This window comes from Oncorhynchus keta, chromosome 19 (genome assembly GCF_023373465.1).
Source record: "Oncorhynchus keta strain PuntledgeMale-10-30-2019 chromosome 19, Oket_V2, whole genome shotgun sequence".
Lineage (NCBI taxonomy): Eukaryota > Metazoa > Chordata > Actinopteri > Salmoniformes > Salmonidae > Oncorhynchus > Oncorhynchus keta.
The window spans coordinates 32,723,496-32,734,500 of record NC_068439.1 but is presented as its reverse complement, the minus strand read 5'-3'; the positions used below and the strand labels follow the sequence as shown (position 1 = coordinate 32,734,500).

General features: G+C 40.3%; 1 protein-coding gene across 1 annotated transcript in view; it reads left to right on the top strand.

The window, feature by feature from the left end:
• The window catches only part of LOC118398075 (gonadotropin-releasing hormone II receptor), a 12,123-nt gene extending 1,491 nt beyond the window's left edge, over window positions 1–10,632 (top strand). Inside the window, exons 2-3 of the mRNA XM_035793071.2 lie at window positions 9,177–9,378; window positions 10,220–10,632. Coding sequence (XP_035648964.1) covers window positions 9,177–9,378; window positions 10,220–10,632 — 615 coding nt within the window. The remainder of the gene's footprint in view (window positions 1–9,176; window positions 9,379–10,219) is intronic.
• The last annotated feature ends 373 nt before the right edge of the window (window positions 10,633–11,005 follow it).

Below are 11,005 nucleotides of genomic sequence, written 5' to 3'. Positions count from 1 at the left end.
CTCAAGTGTATATATAGTGCATACGGAAAGCATTCAGACCCCTTGACTTTTAACACATTTTCTATGTTACACCCTTATTCTAAAATGTATGAAATTGTTTTGTCCACTCATCAATCTACACACAATACCCCATAATGACAAAGCAAAAAAAGTGTTTTAGATTTTTTTGCAAATGTATAAAAACAGCCTTGAGTCTTCTTGGGTATAACGCTACAAGCTTGGCACACCTATACTTGGGGAGTTTCTCCCATTCTTTTCTGCAGATCCTCTCAAGCTCTGTCAGGTTGGATGGGGATCATCGCTGCGCAGCTATTTGAGGTCTCTCCAGTGACGTTAGATTGGGTTCAAGTCCAGGCTCTGGCAGGGCCACTCAATGACCATGGTAGACTTGTTATGAAGCCACTCCTGCATTGTCTTGGCTGTGTCCTTAGGGTCATTGTCCTGTTGGAAGTTGAACCTTCAGCCCAGTCTGAGGTCCTGAGTGCTCTGAAGCAGGCTTTCATCAAGGATCTCTCTGTACTTTGCTCCGTTCATCTTTCCCTCGATCCTGACTAGTCTCCCAGTCCCTGCCTCTGAAAAACATTCCACAGCATGATGTTGTCACCACCATACTACACATTAGGGATAGTGCCAGGTTTCCTTCAGATGTGACACTTGGCATTCTTGTCAAAGAGTTATCAGACCAGAGAATCTTGAGTCTTTAGGTACCTTTTGGTAAACTCCAAGCGGGCTGTCATGTGCCTTTTACTGAGTGGCTTCCGTCTGACCACTATACCATAAAGACCTGATTGGTGGAGTGCTGCAGAGATGGTTGTCCTTCTGGAACAAGGCCCTTCTACCCCGATTGCTCAGTTTGGCCGGGCGGGCAAGCTCTAGGATGAGTTTTGATGGTTCCAAACTACTTTCATTTAAGAGTGATGGAGGCCACTGTGTTCTTGGGGACCTTCAATACTACAGAATTGTTTTGGTACCTCTCCCCAGATCTGTGTATCGACACAATCCTGTCTCGGCTCTCTACAGACAATTCCTTTGCCCTCATGGCTTGGTTTTTGCTCTGACATGCACTGTCAACTGTGGGGCCTTATATAGACAGGTGTGTGCCATTCCAAACCATGTCCAATCAATTGAATTTACCACAGGTGGACTCCAATCAAGTTGTTGAAACATCTCAAGGATGATCAATGGAAACAGGATGCACCTGATCTCAATTTCAAGCCTCATAGCAAAAGGGTCTGAATACTTTTGTAAATAAGTGATTTCAGATTTTTATGAAAAAACAACAACCGTTTTCACTTTGTCATTATGGGGTATTCGGTGTAGATTGATTAGGATTTGAATTTATTTAATCAACTTTAGAATAAGGCTGTAAAAACAAAATGTGGAAAAAGTCAAGGGGTCTGAATACTTAATAAGGCACTGTATATATTAATTCATTTGAGATGTATTGTCAATTGGTCTTTATAAAGAAAGCATGTGGATTTTTTCAATTTTACTCCTATTCAAGCCATTTTTCTTTTGCAATATTTTTGTATTTACATGTATTTCATGCCAATAAGCACTGATTTTGAATTTGAATTGAGAAATGAGGGAGTAGATTTCATTCCATGCTCACAGATCAATTTGTGACTAAAAGTACAGTACTTTGGACACTCAATCAATTCCATTTGATTTGATTTGAGTTCAGCGTTGAAGGCCCCATTGTACTGCACTGAGAGAAAATTGCTTTCCCTCCCTGCATGGCTAGATTTCTGAGTGTTCACTCTTTTGTTACTGTCACAGAGAGAGAGTTTACCACAAATCCAATCCCCTTAATGTTAGCGCCTCGGAGAGATGACATTTCTGGTTGTCAGTGGACACAACCTTGGAGGTGCTAGTCAGTGGCTGTTGTTCCAAATTAATAGGAAGAAGGGAACAACACAGGACTTTTGCTGTAGGAGGGAGGGAGAAACACAAGGCGGGGGAGTCAGTCGACAGTGGACAAGGGAGAGAGATGTTAGCTCATAGAAAGGAGGGTGGGTGGTGAGTTGTGGAGAGATCAATATCGCCCCTTTACCAACCACACATACACACTTGACATGGATGGCCATTCTATGGGAAATACATGTTCCTGGTTAAGCAATTAAGTCAACCCTGACTGAACACAGCACTGGTGACTGTGCCTGTGAAGAGAAATAAATGGATTATTGAATCCATCTCATTTACTATGTACACAGGCACGCACACATACACACACACACACACTTTAAATGATGATAATCATGGAGCAGATATTATGTGCAGACAGAAGCCATCTCATATTGAGTGTTTCCATGTTTATGCTTACTAATTGACCAATGATTTTCAAGGATTGGTGGAGTTGGTCAGTGGTTCAATTCATTCAGCACAAAACCTGGTTGAATCAACATTGTTTTCACACCATTTCAACAAAATTAATCTACTGTATGGGATGACATTGAATCAACGTGGAAAACTGAAAGAAAAGTCATCAATTTAAGGGAATTTAGTATTTTTTTTCCACCCGACTTTGAACCTAAATCCAATGACATGGTGACCGTTTTTGATGAACTCATGTTGAATTCATGTTGGTTGACTTTACCAAATGTACACTGAACAAAAATAAAAACGCAACATGCAACAATTTCAAAGATTTTACTGTTTAATCTGCTACTTGATATGCCATACCTGTCAGTGGGATGGATTATCTTGGTAAGGAGAAATGCTCACTAACAGGGATGTAAACAAATTTTGGCGCAACATTTTTGAGAAATAAACCTTTTCTGCATATTGAACATTTCTGTGGTCTTTTATTTCAGCTCATGAAAAATAAAAAAACACTTTATATTTTGCGTTTGTTTGTTTAGTATAAATTGAATTCCGTTTGTGCCCAGTGGGAGGTGACTGAAAGCCGATTTTATTAGCACTTCAGTACAGCAGAACGGTGGCAAAGTGTACCCTCAAAGGCCCTCATCAAAAACACTGCCAAAAATAGAATAGCGAAGTGAAGCTCTCCCAGCAGGCAAAACTGTTTGCAGTGACGTTGTTCTGACATCTTCTGTAATGTCATGGTATACTAATTGTAAAAGTTGTATTTTCCAGAAAGAAACATTTTTACCTAAGTGTAATACTGCTGACTTTTCTACAACCAGAAAGTTTTTACATTCATAAGTCATTATATTTTCTCAACTTTAGTCTGCTACGATAGCTATAGATATGAGAACATTATGATGGAAGGTGTTACAAGGGAAGGGAAGCTATTATCTTCTGGTTCCCCATGCCATTTGCATTTATGTAATTATAGGAGATACGTGTGTCTGAGAGTGATGTCTGCAAACAGTGCCTTCAGAAAGTATTCACACCCCTTGAATTTAAAATGGATTTTAAAAAAAATCACTGGCCTACATACAATACCCCTGTCGTGTCTTTGACATCATTAAACTGAAGACTGTTTAGTTTATCAAATCAATTCTCTGTAATTATTATTACGTGATTAACTAATCAGGTAGATGTAACTAACTAGGAAGTCGGGGAACCAAGGAAAATATTAATATAACTTTCAGATATTTTAATACTGTCACGGTTTTCATGTGGTGAAGGAGAGTCGGACCAAACTGCAGCGCGTATATTGTGATCCATGTTTATTTACACAACGTAACACGAATCCAAAACACAAACTCTACAAAATAATAAACGTAGTGAAAACCGAAACAGCCTTAACTGGTGCAAACTAACACAGACTAACACAGACTAACACAGACTAACACAGACTAACACAGACTAACACAGACTAACACAGACTAAGGACATCAAGACACTCAGGACAATCACCCACGACAAACTCAAAGAATATGGCTTCCTAAATATGGTTCCCAATCAGAGACGACGATAAGCACCTGCCTGATTGAGAACCACTCCAGACAGCCTTTGCTAGATAACCCCACTAGCTACAATCCCAAATACATACACACCAAAACCCCAAGACAAAACACACCACAATACAAAAACTCCATGCCACACCCTGGCCTGACCCAATACATGAAGAAAAACACAAAATACTTAGACCAGGGCGTGACAAATACCTGATCAATTAGTCTTCTCGTTAATGAATTATTATTTACCTCACGTTAGTCTCATTCCAAACGTCGTAAATTGTTGGTTATCTGCACAAACCCAGTCTTCACTATGAGTCATTAATACATCAATTGTCTCAATAATTTATTTATTAACTAACTAAATAATCACAGAAATGCACACACAAACAAACAAACAAGTAGATATGGTTAAAAGGAAATTATAGGAGAATGTGCCCTAGTGGGCTAAACCGGCATGGCGGCTTGGTAGACAAAGGGACTGAGAAGGGCACGAAAGATAAGATACTACAAAGTTGATAATTATAACAATTGAAATGCTAATCCTTTGCACATGAACGCTCACTCATTCGGGAATAATTGCAATCAATATATATATTCACACTCAGTGTGTCGTCGTTATCTCTGTTGGAAGGTTCGTTTCTGTTGGAGAGTTTGTCCACCCTCTCTCTCTCTGCCATGGTTAGAATGGATAGTTCAGAGTAACATTCAGTGATGTTGTTATAGAATAAATGTTTCGCCGGTTGTCGGCCTTCGCGTTCACAGGTACATAATTCCTAGCTGCAGACTAGTAATTAGTGTCAAAGATTTGTTCTTATTCTGTCGGTATCAATAGTCTCAGAGTTTAACCACGTGGTATGGTTAAGATTTCAGCAATCTACTCAAACCTTAGCCCTCTCATAATTGAGAGAAGCATGGTCTGAAGGGAATTCCTCCTGATGGTGGTTATATTCATATCAGTAGAAAGGGGTTGTCCCATGATGCCAGATCAATGTCTGTGCTCATGGGGCGGGCCAATGACTTAGTTAACTTTAAAGGGAATTGGGTTCCCTTTCATTAAACAGTTTAAAATCACATTACATAAGTTCACAAATAGTTTAATCTTCACTCATTCATTTTATACAACAATTAGATGCAAGCCTCATAACTGAGACTCTTGTATAAACAGGGTTATGGAAATGTGGCTGTATTGTCTCTCATGAGTTTCACAAACATTAAATGAAATGGACTGGTCGTAGCTGGATTCTTCCCCGACCGTGTACACCTTTTACAAAACATGTACATTGTTCATTTCTCAAGTGCTATGCTGGAGAAGAGGTTCCTTTGTTCTCCTGTGAAACCTTTTCTCTCTCTATACTGTCTGGCCATGAGGAAGAGAGTCTCCTCCAGGAATTGATGACCTGAGATAACAGCAGCCTGGGTGTAGGCGAGAGAGGGGGGCACGCTATACCCAAAGAGGGCCACGTCATGACACCCCATAATGTCAAAGCGAAATTATGTTTTTCAAAATGTTTACAAGTGAAAAGCTGAACTGTCTTGTGTCAATGAGTATTCAACCCCTTTGTTATGGCAAGCCTCAATAAGTCCAGGAGTAAAAATGTGCTTAACAAGTCACATAATAAGTTGCAACAATAGTGTTTAACATGATTTTTGAATGACTACTTAATCTCTGTACCCCACACATACAATTATCTGCAAGGTTCCTCAGTCGAGAAGTTAATTTCAAACACAGATTCAACCACAAAGACCAGGGAGATTTTCCATTGCCTCGCAAAGAAGGGCACCTATTGGTAGATGGGTAAAAATTTAAAAAAGCAGACATTGAATATCCCTTTCAGCATGGTGAAGGTATTAATTACACTTCAGATAGTGTATCAATACACCCAGTCACTACAAAGGCACAGGAGTCCGTCCTAACTCAGTTGCCAGAGAGGAAGGAAACCACCCAGGAATTTCACCATGAGGCCAATGGTGACTAAAACAGTTGCAGAGTTTAATGGCTGTGGTAGCAGAAAACTGAGGATGGCTCACAACACTGTAGTTTCTTCACAATACTAACCTAAATGACAGAGTGAGAAGAAGGAAGCCTGTACAGAATACACATATTCAAAAACATGCATCCTGTTTGCAACAAGGCATTAAAGTAATACTGCAAAAAAAATAGGCAAAACAATTAACTTTTTGTCCCGAATACAATGTGTTGTATTGGATTTGCCCCAAACACACATTACTGAGTCCACTTTCCATATTTTCAAGCATAGTGGTGACGGCTTCATGTTATGGTTATGCTTGTAATCGTTAAAGACTGGGGAGTATTTTTAGAATAAAAAATAAAGGGAGTCACAGTTTCGACTTAAATCTACTTGAAAATCTATGGCAAGTAACAGAACACAGGATAAGGCCCAGATGCAGACAGCTAGAGTCACAGATGTTTATTGACCCAAACAGGGAGCAGGCAAAAGACTTGGTTTCCTCTATCGTAATCGCTCCTCTTTCACCCCAGCTGCCAAACTAACCCTGATTCAGATGACCATCCTACCCATTCTAGATTACTGAGAGAAAATGTATAGATTGGCAGCTAAGGGTGAACAGCTAGATGTTCATTACCATTTGGCCATCAATGCTCTTTATAGAACACATCACTGCACTCTATACTTCTCTGTAAACTGGTCATCTCTGTATACCCGTTGCAAGACCCACTGGTTGATGCTTATAAAACCCTCTTAGAACTCACTCCTCCCTATCTGAGATACAGTATCTACTGCAGCCCTCATTCTCCACATACAACACCCATTCTGCCAGTCACATTCTGTTAAAGGAACCCAAAGCACACACATCCCTGGGTCGCTCCTCTTTTCAGTTCGCTGCAACTAGCGACTGGAATGAGCTGCAACAAACACTCAAACTGGACAGTTTTATCTCAATCTCGTCATTCAAAGTCTCAGTCATGGACATTCTTACTGACAGTTGTGACTGCTTTGTATGATATATTGTTGCCTCCACCTTCTTAACCTTTGTGCTGTTGACTTTGCCCAATAATGTTTGTACCATGTTTTTGTGCTAGTACCATGTTGTGTTGCTAGTACCATGTTGTTGTCATGTTTTGCTGCCTTGTTATGTTGTTGTCTTTAGGTCTCTCTTTATGTAGTGTTGTGTCTCTCTTGTTGTGATGTGTGTTTTGTCCTATATTTATATTTTACATTTTTTTTTTTTATCCCAAGCCCCGTCCTCGCAGGAGGCCTTTTGCCTTTTGGTGGGTCTTCATTGTAAAGGAGAATTTGTTAACTGATTTGCCTAGTTAAATAAAGGTTACATTTAAAAAAGACATTAAAAAAAGACAGGTCAAAGGCAAGCAGAGGTCCGTAATCTAGGGCAGAGTCAATAAGGTACAGAACAGCAGGCAGGCTCGATTTTTATTTATTTGATCCATTTTGAAATTGAGGATGTGGACTTCGTCAAGGGGTATGAATACTTTCTGAAAGCACTGTAGCTGACAAAGCCAAAGAAAATGACGCTGATTAACATTGATTTGTGTGCCTCCTTGTGCATTTAATTGATATTGAGTGCTGGTGGAAAACAGCGAGCAAGAAGCAGTGTGTATGATAGTCTGTCATGAATTGCATGAAATACTGAGAAAGTGCAAGAATTTGCCTTAATAGCAAATGATAATACAGAAAAGGGAAGAAAACAATGTTATACTAGTTAAAATATATATTTTTTAACAATTTGAAACCTAAATGCATTGACAGTTAATTTCCTCCATTCCAGAAAGGAATGCAGGACCAGAGTAAGATGTGAGAGCAATAGGAACCCTATCTATGGATCATAACTGGACTGAAGATAATTAATTTGTTTCCAGCCTCAAGAGTAAAAAAGTATTGGCCTAAACATTCACAAAAGCACCCATGGGCTATCACACTTGTGCTCAGTGTTAAAATAGAGGAGCTGGCAGCCTGTTTAGTTGGTGTGGAGCAGCAACAGTCGAGACAGTCAGTAGATCAGATGTAAAAATCGGTGGTATTTATTTACCGTACAGGTAATGGAGGAGACTGGATCCAGAGGTTGAATTAACAAAATATACAAATGCAGAAACATTATACCAAAAGAGCTAACAAAAATATATACTTAATACTTAACTTGTTATATTTATAAACATAAGCATTTCCAATAAACAGTTAAAACACCCCAAAATGGGAGAGGCACGCAACCTGTGTCAAAAGTCATGAACATGACTGGCAATCTGTGTTTGCTCAGTACTGTACAAGACGACTGTATTACACTGTATTATATTACAGATTCCTGATACGCTATAACAAGGCCATTTAAAAACGATAGAGATCAAAAAATGATAGAGATGTATGCTTTAGGACCTTAGTCATATCACCTCTGGTGCAGAAATTGTTTTGAAAGGAATCATCATTCTAACAGATTAGATTAGATTGATTTTGCACTAGGATTTCTTAATAGGCCTTCAAAGGCTGCTGAGTGCGTAAAATTGTCTGTCCTATGTTATTATACTTTTATTCACCCCATTAACATGTGTATGTATGGGTGGTCCTTCTGTGGCTCAGTTGGTAGAGCATGGCGCTTGTAACGCCAGGGTAGTGGGTTCGATTCCCGGGACCACCCATACGTAGAATGTATGCACACATGACTGTAAGTCGCTTTGGATAAATGCGTCAGCTAAATGGCATATATTATTATTATTATTATATTATAGTAATTCTGTACTTCTTAATGCATCATTGCCCTCATAACTGAGCGATCAATTTACCACACCAGGAGACCAAGTTAACGTGGTATTTCATTTCTGATGGGCGCTACATGAATGTACAGACAGAGAATGGGCCCCACCCTCTGAGGGCTAAATTCAATCCGTATAGCGGAAGTTCAATAGCGCAATTGGAATTTAAAGGACATTTCTGATTGAGCCGGATTATGCATTGTTTACTGTGAATGCAGTCTCCATTGTTTACTGTGAATGCAGTCTCCATTGTTTACTGTGAATGCAGTCTCCAAGGATCAAGGAACATTGCCTTTAAACTTCAATCACACTATAGCGCTGAACTTTTGCGATACGGACTGAATACGGATTGAATCGAACCCAGAGTCTCATTCGTCTCTTCGTTTCTTCCCTCTCGGGAGCTTTTCCTTGTCACTGTGCCTTGTATGCGCTTTGCTGGTAAATAGTTCAGGTTTACATTAAAGACCTGTTGCTGTCAAGGCGGCTTGAAATACATTTTGTAATGATTGATTAATAGACCTTTATCATGATTTCTCACTACCCGTTTGTCTTTCTTTATCTCATAGCTGTTCATTTTTCGAGCAATCAAAGCCGAGGGAGTGGAATTCACTCAGTGTGTGACGCATGGAAGCTTCCACCATCGCTGGCAAGAGACGGTCTACAACATGTTCCACTTTGTCACGCTTTATGTGTTCCCCCTGTTAGTAATGAGCTTCTGCTACACCCGCATCCTCATCGAGATCAGCCGTCAGATGCACAAGGGCAAAGGTGTGTGGCTGTGTGTGTGTCTGTGTGTTAGTGTAAAAAGTGAAGAGACTATGCACACTGCATTCTTTGCTTTTGTGATATATTTGACTATTGGACATTTCAAAAACACATACTTGATTGTCATATTTAGAGCCCAAAGTTGTTACTTTCCACATGATTTGACCAAGAAAATCTCTTATTTTTTTGTACCTTTATACACTGAACACCTTCCTAATATTGAGTTGCCCCCCCTTTTGCCCTCAATTCCTCGGGGTATGGATTCTACAACATGTCGAAAGCGTTCCACAGGGATGCTGGCACATGTTGGCTCCAATGCTTCCCACAGTTGTCAAGTTTGCTGGATGTCCTTTGGGTGGTGGACCATTCTTCATACACACAGGAAACTGTGTGCTTTGCAGTTCTTGACGCACTAAAACCAGTGCACCTGGCAACTTGTTCAAAGGCACTTAAATATTTTTTCTTGCCCAGTCACCCTCTGAATGGCACACATACACAATCCATGTCTCAATTATCTCAAAGCTTTAAAAAAAATAATTATTTAACCTGTCTCCTCCCCTTCATCTACACTGATTGAATTGGATTTAGTGATACAATTATGGGATCATAGCTTTCACCTGGTCAGTCTATGTCATGGAAAGAGCAGGTGTTCCTAATGTTTTGTACACTCAGTGTTATAATCTCACTTTTTGTACATCTAATATATGAATCAATCAGCCATAGTCAGGTCCTGATCAGGTTACATGGTGAGGAAAACCCAGAGCTCGTTATAATCAACATCTTCAACTTACATAGTACCATTCCATATCTCCTCACATACTGTGTGTATCTGTTACCACTTCAGGTGGGGAGCCGTGCCTGAGGCGAAGTGGTGCTGACATGATCCCCAAGGCGCGAATGAAGACCCTGAAGATGACCATTGTGATCGTGGTGTCCTTCGTGATTTGCTGGACGCCATACTACCTCCTAGGCATCTGGTACTGGTTCCAGCCAGCCATGCTCCAGGAGACACCCGAGTACGTCCACCACGCCCTTTTCGTCTTCGGCAACCTTAACACATGTTGCGACCCAGTGATCTATGGCTTCTACACGCCCTCCTTCCGGGCCGATCTGGCTGATGTGGTCGCCTGCTGCTGCCGATCGCAGAACATCTCCCCGAGGTCCTTGGACCGCCTGGCGTGCCGGAGGGGCAGGGCAAGCAGAGAGGCAGAGTCTGACAATCCCAGTGGCGACCAGCCAAGTGGAAACCTGGGGTAGATATCCGTGGGCCTCTTGTTCAACTGCAGTATAAAAAAAATACATATGTTGATTTAACATACAATTGTAAACCAACCAGCTGCAATATGATTGTGAGTTTGCTCAACATTTGGGCATACAGTATACAGTAGCTGAAGTAACATACATTCTCAAGTTGAATTGTATGTTCACTCGACTTTGAATTTTAGGTTGAGTAAACATACAATTTAACTAGAAAATGTATTTAACCTTATTTGCATATTTCCCTGAGTGCCTTGGCTTTTGAGTGAATTGTATTTACCACCCATGACTGTATTTGTTAGCGACAGAGACATGGTTGATGTATTCAAAGGTTTTCAGTACTGTAGCTATCCCCAAGTGAGTGTCTAAGTGA